At 33.3% G+C, this 16,814-nt stretch overlaps 4 protein-coding genes across 4 annotated transcripts; 2 read left to right on the forward strand and 2 right to left on the reverse strand.

Moving 5' to 3' along the window:
• Positions 1 to 6,328: 6,328 nt before the first annotated feature.
• PSK4 (phytosulfokine 4 precursor) lies at positions 6,329 to 7,392 on the forward strand. Its single transcript, XM_010517039.3, has 2 exons — positions 6,329 to 6,516; positions 7,046 to 7,392. Exons 1-2 carry the CDS (start codon positions 6,400 to 6,402, stop codon positions 7,166 to 7,168), a joined length of 240 nt encoding a protein of 79 aa, XP_010515341.1. The 5' UTR covers positions 6,329 to 6,399; the 3' UTR covers positions 7,169 to 7,392.
• A 3,842-nt stretch (positions 7,393 to 11,234) lies between these two features.
• Positions 11,235 to 13,189, reverse strand: LOC104791207 (protein PHLOEM PROTEIN 2-LIKE A10). Its single transcript, XM_010517040.3, has one exon. The coding sequence runs from the start codon at positions 12,606 to 12,608 to the stop codon at positions 11,499 to 11,501; it is 1,110 nt and encodes a 369-aa protein (XP_010515342.1). The 5' UTR covers positions 12,609 to 13,189; the 3' UTR covers positions 11,235 to 11,498.
• On the forward strand, positions 13,029 to 14,297 carry LOC109133331 (uncharacterized). The gene is given in 4 exon segments (XM_087456160.1): positions 13,029 to 13,046; positions 14,006 to 14,092; positions 14,094 to 14,136; positions 14,139 to 14,297. Coding segments are annotated over 4 exon segments (249 nt in total). The 3' UTR covers positions 14,240 to 14,297.
• A 170-nt stretch (positions 14,298 to 14,467) lies between these two features.
• Positions 14,468 to 16,702, reverse strand: LOC104791208 (uncharacterized). Its single transcript, XM_010517041.3, has 3 exons — positions 15,937 to 16,702; positions 15,530 to 15,717; positions 14,468 to 15,258 (listed from the first exon to the last, which is right to left on the reverse strand). The coding sequence occupies exons 1-3, from the start codon at positions 16,583 to 16,585 to the stop codon at positions 14,740 to 14,742; spliced, it is 1,356 nt and encodes a 451-aa protein (XP_010515343.2). The 5' UTR covers positions 16,586 to 16,702; the 3' UTR covers positions 14,468 to 14,739.
• Positions 16,703 to 16,814: the final 112 nt, after the last annotated feature.

Raw genomic sequence — 16,814 nt, forward strand, 5'->3', positions numbered from 1 at the left:
TTCTTTTTATCTTTTCCTTTGAGTTCTTTTTCCCTTAAAAAAGAAAAGAGAAAGACCAAAAATGAGAAAATTAGTCGCATCAGCCATCAGACAAATTGTTTGGTACGTGTCGGCACAGGATTAGATGTAACTCAAAGTAATTTGGAGATCCCATACCTCAGATTGCTCAAAGTAATTATCTTTTGTGTAACTCAAATCAAGCACATTGGTGTAAAAGATTCAAGTGAATTGGTCAAATGACCATGACTCTGTTGAAAACTCTAAGTTAAGAGAATTGTCATACAATCAATACTCGATTTTTTTTTTTAACTAAAAACAATAAGACCAAAAGAGATGTGGTATATATGGTAAATATACTTTGTTGTATAGTATATACTGGAGTTAATATTCAAATGGTTATGCATGTGTTTGCTAAAAGTATGATTGGTAAAAATAAAATGTTTAATTCTGGTTTAGGCAAAGTCTTGTAAGTTGTGGTATTGTATGGTTTTGTTTTTGCTGTGTTCTTTTGTTTTTGCAACATGTGCAAGTCTAAATCTCGTTACAAAAGTTGACAATGGAATCATATGTTTTATTTATATTTTCATTTTGTTTTTTTGGAGGTAAGATTCCTTTCTTTTCTGGTATATGTAACTGCAAATATAGTTAGTGAAATCTACGTTCTGAGACAGGAGATAAAGTTATGGACCAACAAAAAATGAAAAAGCATTCTCTATACCTATACAAAAAAAAAGGAAAAATAAAAATAGATGCTGATATAGTTATATGCATGCATATATACCACTGTATATCTAAATTTAATTTTTTTGGTCGGCATACTTTTGTATTTAAAATCACAATATTCTAGGATAAATATAAAATTGTTACTAAAGCGGCTAAGAAGCTTACACCTTTGAATTTTATATAACAAAAGGTTTGTCTTGAATTATATAATTCAATGTGATAAGATTTAATCAATGTTATTAGTTATTACGTCTTGTTTTTAAATACATGTCTTTCGAAAAGTTGTCGTATATATTTAGTAAATTGACGGTCCTAAGACTTTCTTTTTATCTATAACGATGTAAAGATGGCTTTCAAACTTAGTTCGATGTGGTTTTACGCGTTTGTGGGTGTAGTTAAGTATTGAAATGAATTAAAAGCTTAAATTTTAGTAATTTGTATAAAAAATGTTACTGAGGATCATGTGTACTAATTAATAACCAAATTAGAAACATAAATTCTTAGTGACTGATGAATTAATTTGATCGATAATTACTATGATTGCTGATTGATTATTCTACGAACAAAAGGGACTTGAGATAGAGAATATTCTACATGGTAGTTTTCTTAACAGCAAAGCAGTTTTAAAGAAGCCGTTCCTAAGGAATACCACAAAAGTTGCAAGCAGAAAAAAACATAGCTTAATTATCAAACTCTTCTGACTTTATAATGTTTCAAGTTTGTTGGAGATCATGTTTCATGTACACGACCACTTTAACTTTTTTTTTTTTTTTGTAAATTTAATACTAGTTTAAAGTTATTTGCAACCAATAGTTATAATAACTTTCCTTTAAAGAACTGACCAATGGTCACAACTTACTCATACAATGAAACAAAAAAAAAACACTACCAACTTGTAGTTCTGAAAATAACATAATGAAGGTGTTTGTGCGACTAAGATGTTCTACCGGCTAAGGTATTAGTTATGTGTTTTTCATGAATTAGTGAGGAAAAGCTATACTTGTAAGTTTTCTAAGCAGTAGAGAATGTAATTTCTTTTAGTTCTCTATTTCACTAAAATAATACGTTTAAATAAGAAATAAATAACCAATAACTTGTAACCCAAAAATATATGTTACTGTCATTGTTTGTATCACCATTGATCAGATTAAAAATCCGTCTAACATATAAAACTAGTCAGAAGAAATACAAATACTGGAATTTTGGTGATCTATTGGATTCTCTGACTTCCCAAAGAAAAGAAAATAAATTTACAACTCATCTTGATCGCATTATTGAAGAGCAGTATAGAAGTCAGCCGAGTAAAAAAGGACAGCAAACCACTATTAATCTCTTCTATGGAATTGGTGCCAACCCCTATTTTAAAAATTTCTGCCTACCACCAATTACATTCTGTAGAATTGTTGGCCTATCTTCTGCATTTCAATTAATAACTAATTTCTGCTTAGCAACGATTAATTAGTTATGTCTGTCGAATTTAATTATAATCCGTCTAATCTGATTATTTTCTGCTTATTTTTTTATATACCGATTATTTTTGAAGCTAAATATAAATTAATTTTTTTTTGTTATTTAGACATGTAAATTAAGAATTTGTGATGTTTTACAATAACTAATATATCACATATATAAAAAAATTAAATTATGTTTTGATGTGTTACTATAATTATATAATAATATCATAGTTTTATATTTTATTTAATGTTTTCAACATAAATATAATTATATATATATATATATATTTATATTTTTAATTTAATTAAATAACTTTAAAACTAATATCTAATTAATTTCTATTTAATCTCGGATTTTCTTGTTAGGCGCTAAGTCAATATTAGTCGTCCTACGTTGCCTAGTGATTTCTAAAACGTGGGTGCCAACATATACAATTGTTGGAGGAGCTAAAACATATGGCCCATGATACTTCCATGAAACGAATACATCTTATTGCATTAGTCCAAGATTGTTGAAACATAAAAGGCCTATCTAAATGAGTATTAGTCCAAGATTGTTGAAACATAAAAGGCCTATCTAAGTTAGTAACGTGTATAAAATATAGACTGCATACTTTAGAAATATAATGCACAGTTGCACAAGGCCCAATAAATGTATCAGTCCGTACTGAATCTAGTGTATACTCTTCAATCTTTATATTTTCATCTATACTCTCTTCACTTATCCGAAGTCAGACTAAATTGGAAAAACTGTAACTAATTTGTTATTTGTTTCTGGACATATGCTACGTAATTTATTTAATGCACTATTTTAATCAATTATGAGAAATTAATCTCAAAAATTGTCGGCAGAAAGGTCTTTTTGCTTCTCCTTGTTAGCAGTGTCAAGGCAAAGAGATAGATCATGCTCAATTGAGCTTATTAAGAGAGATAGGTACGTAATATTGGGTTTATGGTATTTCCTTCAATAAATCTCATCCGGAGAAATTATTTTTTTTATTGATCTGTAGAGATTTTTTTGTAAGTCAAAACTGTCCAACCAGGCAAACCACTATCAAAATGTTGATAATCTTTTTTTTCCTTAATGGAAACATCGTTATCTAATCTTATATAGTTTCATTTTGATCGTTTCAATAAAAGTCTTAAGATTACGAAACTTTTTAAGTCATTATTATCTTTTTAGAATAAGGTAATATTGACCAATGTGAACGTCTTACTCTTATACTTCTTGAACCATTTTATGATTCGCGTGTGTTCACATGCAAGCGGGAATTTTCAGAATGTCAAAACCTATTGACCCTACGAGTCCCCTTATAAACGATACTTGTGGTTCCAAACTTACATTAGCAAAAGTGTCTACTTTTAAATGTAAACAAGCTGGAATGGCAATGATCCGGCCAAAAATATATAAGACTAAAATATGAATTTGGGGTAAAGATAATACGATTTTGTTCTGTATTACTGTATATAGCGAAACCCTTTTTGCTGAGTAATAGTTTCATAAAAGAATTAAGACATGAAAAACGTAAACGAAAGAGGAAGAAGATCTCAAACCAAGAAACAATAGCGTGAATGGTTTACATTTAAAAGTAGACACTTTTGCTAATGTAAGTTTGGAGAAGATCATGATGCCTTGGATCAATAATGCAAGGACCCGTTTTCAAATGGTTTTGTCATATGGTATCCCTTTTCAAATATAACGATAGCGTGAATGAGCTTATATATCATTTTCCCGACATTGGCTGAACCTTGGAACCTTGAAATGTAATCAAAGAATTTGTTTTTATTACATGACAAAGGTTTAGCTAATGTGTTGGTAGATTTTTAGGCAAAAAAATGTCTTATTGTTTTTGATGCTACCTCCTCACCATTTCTTGTTTAAGTAATACAATAAGACATGAACCCAAAAAATAAAAATAAAAGAAACACTCAAAAAAGTCTAAATGGATTTAGAATTGGTCATACATTCTCATTTATTGTGACATTTATGAATTATCCATATACTAGAAAACAATCTATGTCAATCAATTTTTGATTTGTGATATAAGCATTATTTTTCCTCACTTTTTTCATGTGTTTTTAATTGTCTCACGTATACCATTGAATATCAAATCAAACCACATCAGTTACATAACTATTTGGAGCGACGTTAAATAATAGTCATAGAAATCTCGAAGACTAAAACGGATATGAGATAATTATTTATATTAAGAACTTTCTATTCTTGCTAAATTCAACGTACCATATCTAGAATAATGGCATTTTATTGTTACTAACCTAGAATGTTATGTAAACAAAAAATCAAAGAAAACAGTAAGTAAGAAAAGAGCTATTGAAATTTGGTAAGAAAAAAAAAACTCACCTATTTTTAAAACATGGCAAGAAAAAAAAGAAAATAAAGAATTATTCACGTCCCAAGAAGAATATATGTTTGTTCGTGTGTTGGATAAAAAGAAAGATAATTACGAATATTTTGGGGTTTGGATCTTGAGTCTTGACCCGAATTAAGAATGTTTGGGGTACTTAGTCTTAATCCAACAACAATTGAAAATACTTTCTTCTTTAAACTTTCGGGTTTGGAAGATGCTCATCAACATTTATATTCCTTTGTTTATTTTTCATATTAATTAGTTCTTGAATTCTTTCGTAACAGAGTAACCAAAAAGATCAGACTAAACAAATATATCGATATCCACGATCGCAACCATATCTGCTTTTAAAAACGAATATATTGATCGGTTCAGAACCGACTCACTTAATCAATGAACTCGTATACATATGAGATGTGATCACAGGAATAAAGTCGAAATCTGCAAGTAATAAGCTTACGGTACGTGTGATGTATGCATAAATGTGAATGGAATTAAAATATTCACTATATGTTTGATGAAAAGTGTAACAAGACTTTGCTATAACCTCTCTATTCCCTATATTCTTTTGACCAGAATTTTGCACTAATATGCCTTAATTATTAAGATGTCATGCGCGTTTTTTTGTTTCTTTGTCCAGTATTTTATTTTTGATAAACATTGGCTAGTATTGTACTCCCTTTACATTTCTTTATGATCTTTATATCAAAATTTTTTTTGTTGATTATCAAAAGAAAGATCACATGTTATTAATTACTACATATTACACGCAAAACATATGTCGTAAACTCGTAATGCATATGCTCGTTTTATGTATTTATTTTGGTACGATCAGTTCCTTCTTATACTTCTACTATATATAAAAAAAAGGTTGTCGAAACAAACAAAAACAGCATTCAACTATGAGGTGGGATGACGTTCTTCTATCTTCGACGGCGTTCTAGAATAACCTGAAAGTTAAAACTACTCTATCAACTGTTTTTGATAAAATGGTTAGTTTAGTAAAAAAACTAAGTAATGGTCAAATATTATTATTACATCTGACATCAGTTTATTTTTTCACAGGTCTCGTTTCCATTTAGCTGCACGTGAGAATAATTAGGTGAATTTTCCCGCTCATATATATATCGTTAAGTTTCTTCAACCTTCGACGAAATGGTTTCTTTTATATAATACACACATTTATAATAGGGTGACATATTATGGAGTCATAGAGATATAAAATTTGACTATGACTAATTTCCACATTATATTATACAATTCGGCTATAAATCTACTCATATTACATGCAAAAATGGCGAATAATTAAATGAAAATTTGTTTGCATTAAAACACTATACATACATATTTTGATAACTTTAGCGGCAAAATGGAAGTTTAATAATACCCACTCACTGTTTAATTTATAATGTTTTCCGAAATTAAAAAGAAAAAGTTTCTCATCCAACGGTAACCTTTCTTTTTCCCTGATCACATGATATTTTGCTTTTTCGAGCAATCATTCACACACAACAACAACATCAAATAATTTTGTAGGGCCATAAATTAATCTACTATATATAACACGGCCTGAATAAAGAGCATCTTCTTATATAATTATTACTAAGTAACATAAAACTAAATTCAATTAATTTGAGCTAGCGATATATATGAATCGTTTTATGACGCCATAAAGTTAGTTAACTTTATACTTTACAAGTTTGTATGGTTCACATTTGGCAGCATCTCCCTGTTTGTCAACTCGTGTTTCAGTTTCACTATAAATTCACCTAATTGACTTCATCTTCTATTCATCCTCACATCTAATAATAAGTCTCCATCCCTCTACCATTCTCTCTCCTTTGCAAATCAATATGGCTAAGTTCACAACCATTTTCATCATCGCTCTCTTGCTTTGCTCTACGCTAACCTACGCAGCCAGGCTGACTCCCACGGCAACCACCGCTTCATCCAGAGAAAACTCCGTCAAGGTTTGCTAACTTCTTTATGTCTATTTCAGAATCGTTAAACTCGAAACATATATAAAGAACCAAGAATCTCTCGGAGTATGTTCGGCGCATTAGCATAGAAAGAATACATGATCGATTCTAGCTAGATTATTCTAAGCCTTACTCTAAAATTCTAAAGTATAGATAAATAAAATAATAATAAAAATTTCATGAATGATTTTTGAAGTATCACTACAAAAAATGGGTCATTCGAAAGAATTTTCAAGGAACTATCAAAAATTACTAAACGGAATTTCCATATTTTTGTAAGAAAATATGTATATGTCAATATATATATTTATTTTTAAAAGATTTCAACGATACATATATATATATATATATTAAAAAATATATTCGTAATTAAGCCGTTAAAATTTTTAAAAAGTTGATATACACTCTTTCGATTTGTCTCATGTTATAGTTTTCATTTTATCACAAGAGTACTAAATAGTGTAAATTTATATACCGGAAGTAACTTTGAATTTAATACTGACGCGCATATTTTGTATAGGAAATTGAGGGGGACATGGTTGAAGAAGAAAGCTGCAACGGAATTGGAGAAGAAGAATGCTTGATAAGACGATCCCTTGTGGTGCACACCGATTATATTTACACTCAGAATCACAAGCCTTAGATTTAATTCTACATATTAAAGCAATTAATTAACTATATATTTACATTATCAAACCTATATCACTCACTCTGCACTTTCTGTTTTGTTTTTGTTATTTGCTATTTTAATTTTTTGTTTTTCTTTTGGTTAATTTGAGAGAGTTCTTATTATTCACACTCGTTGTTGTATGATTATGGATTTTAATATAGCTTAGCTATATAATAAGTAATTTTCTTTTGTATAAAGTCACAACAAAGATTTGGTTCTGCGTGGAACAAGAACTTTCGAGTTTGGTTGTAACAACCAGCTGTATTTTGGTCCTAAAATTAGACGCGTTGACTGGGCAAAAAAATAAGTAGTTGACTTTTCTTGTGAAGTGAAGACTTTACTTTTCTAGACGACTAGACAAAATGACTCTATCTATGTCTCTAACTTATGGCCGGCTTTTGACTGGGCCGATAGAGAATGATACAATTCATTATGGGCCAAGGCCCTCGAAGAACAAAATTTGTAATAATCAAAACTTTATTATCTACTAGGTTAAACCCGCGCTACGCCGCGGGATTACTTTTATATTTTTTCTTTTATAAAATATTTTTATTTCGTATTTTACTATATTTTTAAAATTATAATTTAATATAAATTGTTTGATATCAAATAGTATAATTAATAAAGTTTTTGAAAAATATCAATGCAAATTATTATCTACTTGACTATTTTTGTGTTTTTATTATTTTCATTATTATATTTTCTTATTATTTTAATTAAACAATAGACAAACAAATTACTTTTACTAAACAAACGAAAAATACCAAAAAAATACCAAACCGAAAATATAATTCGAAATAAAAATATATTATAAAATCGGATGGTTTTTTTAACTGGGAAAATTTTCACTCTCTCAGATCTTAGAGTGAGAGAGAGCTTTTTTCTTCTTTTTCCGATTAACTTTGACGAGTTATGACTTACAACTTATAAGTTAGACGAGCAACAAAAGTTTCATGGCTATGGTGTGCCACACACGCTAACATTTAACTCAAGCAATGTTGTTGTGAATTAACTGAATGAGCTTCGTTGCTAAAGCCTATAGTCAAAATTCTGGCTCATTTAAAGGTTTTGCTTACAGAGTTATACTGTAATAGTGTAATATATACAAACCCACTCAAAAACAGAGATTTGCTCAGATTCTCATTTCCAAAAAAGATTTGAAATTGTTGAATAATTCACTTGTCCAATCTCATATTCTTTACAATTGTTCATTAAAAAGTAGTAGCTCAGGCCAATTAGCTTTTGGAATTGATGATACAGAATTAGCTTTTAAGTTTGATTGAATTACCGTGAAGAACTGTCAAAGCTTCTAATTACAAATGTTTGTGGAGAAGTACAAATTGTTTGCGTGTGAATGAGGATGTCCATCTTTATTTAGAATCCAAATTATTGCTTCTTAGTGAACCTCACGACATAAAAGGGTTTATTCAAGATCGATTGCATGTAAACATGATGCAAGAAACCCCACGAGTACACTCTCCCCTTTCAAAAGCTCTGCATACTATTCATCCTCTTCTTCCCACTTAACATATTTGCCACAATGGTTATCCATCCTAATGACTTGTGCCAACATTCAGCTCCATTCAAATCAATAAATTACCACACCGAAATGCACATAAAAACAATGTGCAAGAGTCATCAAAAGAAGAGCTTCAATAACCAACAACAAGAGTGGTACTTCTTTGATCTTCACACGCAGAAGACGCAAAACCCTGATTTACCAGTCCATTTGTCTCGAGTAAGATTGACATCAAAAACTTCATAATATCCACAATTTGTACAAACAAAAAGGCATAAGAAACACCCATTTAGAGATACTGAAACTTCAGAAACGCAAACTAAGCTTCGTGGCACTCTAACTTCAGAAAATTTGCCTATGGCTACGGCAAAGGCTTACCCTATGATCCCTCCGAGAGTGATCTCCACGCTGTCTTCTCACGCCCACGCTGTCTTCTCACGCCCACGCTGTCTTCTTCATCCCTAAATATGATTCCTTAATATTTATGCTTTGTATTAGCTTCAATCTACATGCTCGATCAAGTTCTTCAAGGTGGGTTTAAGTTCGAGTTTAGAGTCCCTAAGCCAGTAATGTCTAATAGGGGTGGGCGTTCGGTTTTTCGGTTTGGTTTCGGTTCAGTTTACGGTTTTTTTGGTTATATAAAAATGGAACCATATAGAAATCATATGTAATTTGGTTTGGTTACGGTTCGGTTTTTTTGGTTTATGGTTTTTTCGGTTTCATCAGTAATGAAACCATATAAAAACCATATGTATCACAGTTTGGTTCGGTTTTGGTTTGGTTCTAGTTTTTAACGGTTATTTCATGCTTCTAAAAAATAAATAGTTGATATACATAACTAAAAATAAGCATAAAAGTAATTATGAATATATATAGGTTAGGAAATAGAGACTTAGGTTAAGGTTTTGTAATTCGATAGATTAATAGGAGATCAATAATTAAAGCCCGATAAAGAAAAAAAATATTGATATTGTTATACAATATAAATTTGTAAGCTTGAGAAACTAATTAGTAATTATATCTAATTATCCTAAATTTTTATAAAAACCAAAAAAGTAATTTGGTTTTACGGTTTTTAACCAGACCAAACCTAAACCAAATGGTTAATTAAAATGAAAACCAAAAGGATTTTTAGATTTAACCATAACCAAACCAAACCATTTATTTCGGTTTGGTTCAGTTCGGTTTTTCGGATTTCTGTTTTTTTGCCCATCCCTAATGTCTAATCATCGTTCATTCCTCCAACTGGATTCACTATATATTTCCTAAACCATCCATAGCCTTAAACGATTGAAATCGGGATCTATTTTGGCCACAATCTCGTTAACTCCAACATGACTGATATCACGATACAACTCGAGATGAGACATCGCTGTACAACTAACAAAGGAAGAGTGGCTAGGTTTTCTCAATAGAGAGAAAGTGACATAGAATAGAAAATGATTATTACTGGTTAAAAATGTTGATGTGTATTATTTGTTATAATTCTATTGGCTTTTGATTTTAAATGATGTGTCAACACCAACTTGAATTTTAAAGCTGATGTGTCATGCTCTGGTGAAAAACATACAAGTTTTATTGTATTGATCCTTTTTGATAACGAAAAACAAAAACAGTAATTTGGATTCCTAGTTATTAGGTGATTTTGAGTGGCGAGACTTTAGAAAATGAGTGTAAGAATGAGACAAGTTGTTGTTGATTTGCAAAGAATGAGCCATCATGTAAGCTTAATATTTAATTTGTTGCATTGGTTTAAATTTTTTTGGCGAGTCCTTGATTTGATTATAGTTTGTGAGAGAGTTTTAAGCTCGGATCATAGATGCAATATTTGGAACAGAATGATGATTTATGTTTAGAATAGCCACAACTATATCATCAAAAGGTTGGTCTTAGTCTTAGATAAGGAGCCAAAACCATGTAACACCTTGCAGGTTGTTTCATCGTAAACAAACGGCTACATTTTTTTGAATAAAAAACGGCTACATTTAGAATCATAAACAGATGATATAACTTTGTTCTGTTATGGAGAAACTGAATTTGCATAATTAGCGTTGTCGTAAAATTATGCAGAATTGAATATTGGGTAAAAGAAGCATTAAGACGAAGATGCTTCAATGGAAATTCAAAAGAGTTCAAATTAAAGCCTTTAGGTCTCAAACATTTTAGGCTGTAATTGACTTTCCAGTACTGTGTGTTATGTGTTGGTGCTGCCATACTTGCAAGCTGCAACTAACATTGCCATTTATGGAAAGAATCATTCATTTTTATATAATATGGATAGAACCATTTCGGGTGTACATAGACTCTAGATGTTGCAACTTGAGACTATAGTTGGTACCAATTTGGTAGTTGGTACTGTAGTATATCAACTATCAAGTATGAGCTGAAGTTAGATGATCAGATCAATTGAAGATGAGAGAGTTATCAACTTGTTCTTTTCTCATAAAACAACATGTATTGGCCTTTGTCTCAACCACGTCACTCAGCAACTATATCCATACCATATATTATCCACAAAAGTGTAAACAAATAATAATGTCCCACACTTATCATTATCCAAATATCCAAATCCAAAAAAAACATTCAAACCAACCCATTTCTTTCTATCCAAAAAACAAAAAAAGTCAAAAACAATCTTAATATCTTCTCAAAAAAATAAAAAAAAAAACAAAAAAAAACAATTTTACATCAAATTTTGATTGATGAATCCAAGAATGTAAACCAACAACAAAACAAACAAACACAAAAGTGTTTCTTGTCTTTTAGCCTGAACTTGTATAACAATCAGTTTCTTGGAGTCAGGATCCATGGAGCTTCAACAATCTGTAAACACAAAGACAAACATAAACTATGAAGTAGTGATGTCTTAACTCTCACAAATCTCCTCGTTTCATTCCCTCTCTCTCTCACTTTCTCCACGTAACTCTCCACTTTACCATTCGCTCTCTCGATCAACACTTCTAACAACGATCTAACCGTCTCAAACGTTACCCGCCCGGTTACATCCACCACGTATTTCCGGTTACTCGGTACCGATAACGACGACGATACCCGATCGATCCACGTGGCTTGTTGTTTCGTCGATCCAACGGTCAGCGTTTGAGATGAATCCTGACACCGGTTCAGTTGAACCGGTTTTCTCGACGCTCTCACAAACGTTTCGACCGCGTTATTACAAACCGTTACTAGCGTTTGCTTAACCTTATCTTCGTGTTTCGGATTAGTTAAACCGGCGAACAAATCGTCGAAAACGTTCACGTCACTCGTCTTATCGAGATAAACCGAAACCGCAGTAGTCACGAAACGCTGAACGCAATCGCCGATTAATCTCCTCCCATCATCGGAACAAATCGCGTCAAAAAATTTCGAAGATCCACCGCCGCAGCCGCTAGATGAAGAAGAATAAAACGCCACGACTAAGTTCCTCGCAAAGCTACCAACGATCGCGGAAGCAAAACCCGACCCGGGTTTCGTAAACAGCTTATCCAAAACCCGATCCGTAAAACCCGACCCGGATTCATTATCATCAATCCCACGGATCAATCCAACGGTCATAGCTTGTGTGAATCTGATTAAAGACGAGTTGAGCTCATCGGACTTGGCGATCTTCGAAATCTGTTTGAAACTGTTTGGGATTTGATCTGAATCGGATCTGAGAAACACAGTGAGATCCTTGGAGATTACGCTAACGGCTTCGGCTGAGTCAGAAGCAGCTTCGACGAGGTTGAGAAGAAGAGAGAAGAGCTTAGAGATACGTTTCCTTTTCTGGGTGATTGAAGGAGAATGATAAACCCTGAAAGCACCATAACCAGACACTGCTAACAAAATCCACTTTTTGTTCTTTAGAGCAAAATCAAAATAGCCTCTTTTTTTGCTCAACCCTAGTTTATCCATATAACTACAGAGGGATTCGAAGAAGAAGATGAAAAAATGGAAACTTTATTTTATTTGAGAGATATTTTTAGTACCCGGAGACTTAAGCATGGTAAACCCTTTAAGCTGCTGAGACTGAGAGCTCTTTTTTCACTTTCCCGGGAAAATGAGAAAAGGAATCAACTTTTTTTTTTGTATTTTGAAAACAGAGCAAAAAAAACTAATAAAGTGGGAGAATCAAGAATCTTGAAGGAAGGAGAAAGAGAAAGAGAAGAAAAAAAGGAAAATTCTGTTAAGGAAATGGAATTTGGATAAGAATTCAAAATGGTGACGTCAAAGTTTGTTAACAAAAGAGAAAGAGAGAGATTGTGAATTATTGGAAGGTGCAGGTATCTGATCTGATCAATCAAGTAGATATGATGATATGATGCAGACAAATACATGCGTGTAATAGAAGAAGTAAGCTAGCCATTGGGTTGTTTTATTGGAAAGTTCAAGCATGGGGTGTTTTTGTTGAGTGATAGATAAAGTCAGTTATGGAGTCTTTTAAAGTTGTAACATCTTCTTCTTTCAAAATCTCTCAATCCATTAAAGGAAAGAATATACATATTTATTGTTATTATATAAACTCATTAAAAACCCTTATCAGGAAAGTTCATGGTCATCGTGGTAGATGCGTGCAAAATTTAATAATAATATGATATAACACCATCTTTGTATATAGACTATTTTACATATGCACATTTTTTTTTTCCTCTTCGCTTGGTTCGTTTTGTTTTTCTTACATATGCTGATGATGCAGCCACATATAGGCTGTGTCAGTAAAAATACCACAATTGGTGGTAGAGCCTAAAATTCCGCAGTTTTCTCGCATCAAATGGAAAACACTCTTACGTCTTACCCGACCATCAACAAAAAAATCCCGTAAATTTTCACAAATCGTTATATTTAAATTGAAAATGTAAAAGTTTCGATGAATACTACTCTACAGTCTACACAGTCTCTACCACTTATTATAATAAGCGAAAATAATATAATTACGAGTTCTGAGAAAGCTAAAGCATTAAATATTATCATTGATTCAAGCACGAGCAGCGGCACAGAGCAAAAAGGAAGCGGTGGATTAGAGCTCAAGATTAATATAATAGGAATGTACTTATTTCAAGTCCAAAGTAATATTTGTATAACAAATACTATAGCCGTGGTTTTATTAAAATGATGATAAAGAGGAGAGGAATATATTCTGAATTTTTGGAAATGAGCCGGCCTTGCATTCATCACCTCTTTTTCTTTTTATTTTTAAGGCAATAATATTTTTTTAATGCATAATTAAATTTTCTTTCTTCTATTCTAACAAGTTGAAAGCCAGTGGATAATGGCGGTGGACATTTCTTACCAGTGTGTCCCATAAATGAAAGGAAGAAGAAGCAACCAAAAACAAAAAAAAATGCAAAAAAATTAGGTTTGAATATGAAATCGCAGCCAGACACGTGGACGGTGAGGTGCCTAACGCCTTGGAAGAGGCGAGCCGTCGCGTCTCCTGTAAGTCAGAGCTACATTTCTCACCGCCAATAGAGAGTTCTGTTCCACGTGGTAACACGTGGCATCTTCTTCTTTTTCTCCGGGCATCCTCCAATATCCATCACATCTAAATATATGTTTTGTCTCTTCGACCATTTCAAGGTGTTCCAATATATTCGGAAGATTCACACTGTCTTTTTTCCTTACCAGACCTTCGGACCAAAACGCATACTAAGTTCTTGTAGCATGGTCAACATAAAATCGTAATGAAACAAAAAAAGAAGCTCAAATTATAATATATTGTGACATCTCTAACATTTCTTCGCCACCATAACCATCATCATCACAATTTGGAGCTGTTTTATTTACAATACAAGCCATGCATTTTTCTTTTAGAAACGGCAGTGTTACAAAAACTATTCACAAAACATAATTTTAATAAAACATAAAGAGAGGGTCACAATCACAAATACAGCATCATGTTGTTCGTCATCAACATTTAAGCCCCATCGATTTGATTTCTTTCTTTGTCTTGCTTACCTGACCAGCCGTGGGACATTATTCTTCCAGTGGCAGCCTTTTTTTTTCGAGTAATAGTGAGTGACTGACTTTGGTCTGAAGGATTTAGGTGTCATTTCTTGTAACTCACAGGCACGTCATCGTCGTCTTCTTCAAGATCACTGAAGGTTACATCTTCATCCTCATCCAGCACAAGATGGTTGGTACCGGTGGCGGTACTAACAGTTCCTGCATTATCTTCATCCTTCAACCAACCATCAACATCATCATCATCCACTTGGACATCAATTACTCTAGGTGAAGAACCAGTGACTGGGCTCTGCACCGGCTTGTCATGAAGCGCTGCTGCTGGCCTTTCTTCCATGACAGGCTTGTCGACAACTTGTACCTCCTTGCTCTCAACTGTGTGCTTCTCTGTCTCAAACTCAGATGTCTCAGTCGAATGCATTGTCTCGACAGCGATGGTTTTGACAGGTTCTGGTTCTGGATCTGATTTGGGTGAAGGATTAGTAGGTAGAGAAAGAGGTTCCACATTCGCACTAGCAGCTTCACTACTCTCTTGCACCACTACTGGACTTTTGTTTCTCTTATGCAGCAGCTCGTGAGATAATAGTGCTCTTGATTCAAGTACCTTTATGAAAACGCAAAATCAGTGATTCACATCACAGAAGTTTCACTTTTTACCCCATTATTAATTTAAAGCACTCCACAAAATTTGCAAATCTACCATTAAAACTTGTAAACCTAATTCACATGCTACTATTGAAGTTCATTATTTAACAGAGAGAATCATCAATTTGAAACATAAAACCAAAAATAACATCCAAATGCAGCTCGAAAACTTTGTAAACAGAGGGAAAAAAACAAGAATGAACATCAGTGGTGTTGAGAGAGTTGCTTACCTGAGGAGTAGAGAGAGTCAAGGCATCATGTTTGCTGAAAATTGGATGAACAAGTACAAAGTAAATCCTCCAGAAGCAATACTCGCTCATGTATGCAGGGCAAAGTTCAATCCTCAACGCAGCCAGATTCGATGCAAGGTTTTCCACGGCCAGCGCATGCTCATATTGAGCATCAGTCATATCAAAGTCTGAAGATAACAACAACACTTCTTTCAATGATGAAACACACTAAAAGCCTTCACACAAAAGTCAATTAAAACCCAAGATCTACGACAATTCCAACTAACCCTAAAGAACTAAACCATGGATAACCTTAATTACTCACACAATTTGCCTAACAGATTCAAATCAGAAAGTGTGATTAGGAGCATCTGATTAACAATGTACTGCGGATTCGAAAAACGCACCATCAAAGTTATCATCCTCATCAGGAAAAGGGAAATCAAGCCATGTCTCAGGATGCATCGCAAGATCCCTAGCGAATACAACTACTTCCTCCGTAACACCAATCGCATCTCCAACAGCAACATCACGGTCCTTCGAATCAGCACCTTCCGATCCCAATTGCCAGAAATTAGAAGCCATCTTCGTAAACTCAGATACAGGTAAGTTCCCAGAGAGTTTCGAGATCCCAGTCCTAAATCTACCTCCGATCTCCACGAAATCGTTCCTAATCCCAGCAATCAGATCCTCATCACCCTCCGCGAGATCCGAATCCGATGACTTCCGAGTCTCGTCAACATGATCCGCCGTATCGGAAGAAGAAGAAGGCGGTGGTGGTGCGAGGAAAGAAGCAACACCCCATAGCTGACTTCTGAAGGTCTTGGTGAGTTCGGAGATGTCTTCCTTCACGCCTCGTGGAGACTGTGTTTGCAACAACGATTGTGAAGAAGAAGGTTGATCTGAACCGGAATCTTCAATCGATTTGGCCTTCGTCGTTTCTTTTTCATCATCTTCGTCTTCATCCATCTTCAGAGAATTCGCAATGGATCTAGCAAACCATGCCATAGTTTTGTTTTGGGATCTCTCTCTCACAAGCAAGTCTCTCAAGTTCATTCAATCGTGACCTTAAACAACACCATTGACGCTAATGAAACGCCGTCGTATAGTTAATGAAATAGACTTCGTAGCTAAAAAAGCCCATAAGGTTCAAATTGCAACAGCCCCACCCCATCTATGGGTTTGGTTACTGTTACTTTTTATAGAGTTTTTATGTCCAGAAAAAAAAGCTCATCATAGTGATGATTTTGCTCAGTCTTCAAAAGAGGACAAAGGTTTTGAAAGC

This window comes from Camelina sativa, chromosome 6 (assembly GCF_030686135.1).
Source record: "Camelina sativa cultivar CO46 ecotype springtype chromosome 6, ASM3068613v1".
Taxonomy (NCBI): domain Eukaryota; kingdom Viridiplantae; phylum Streptophyta; class Magnoliopsida; order Brassicales; family Brassicaceae; genus Camelina; species Camelina sativa.

Bases quoted from the DNA above. Each gene is read 5' to 3' on its own strand.
- LOC104791207 (XM_010517040.3), bottom strand. From the start codon at position 12,608: ATGGATAAACTAGGGTTGAGCAAAAAAAGAGGCTATTTTGATTTTGCT.
- LOC104791208 (XM_010517041.3), bottom strand. From the start codon at position 16,585: ATGAACTTGAGAGACTTGCTTGTGAGAGAGAGATCCCAAAACAAAACT. The intron at 15,718-15,936 runs GTGCGTTTTTCG...TGTTATCTTCAG, and splicing joins TGAGGATGATAACTTTGATG to ACTTTGATATGACTGATGCT. The intron at 15,259-15,529 runs GTAAGCAACTCT...GTTTTCATAAAG, and splicing joins TGACTCTCTCTACTCCTCAG to GTACTTGAATCAAGAGCACT.
- PSK4 (XM_010517039.3), top strand. From the start codon at position 6,400: ATGGCTAAGTTCACAACCATTTTCATCATCGCTCTCTTGCTTTGCTCT. The intron at 6,517-7,045 runs GTTTGCTAACTT...TATTTTGTATAG, and splicing joins CCAGAGAAAACTCCGTCAAG to GAAATTGAGGGGGACATGGT.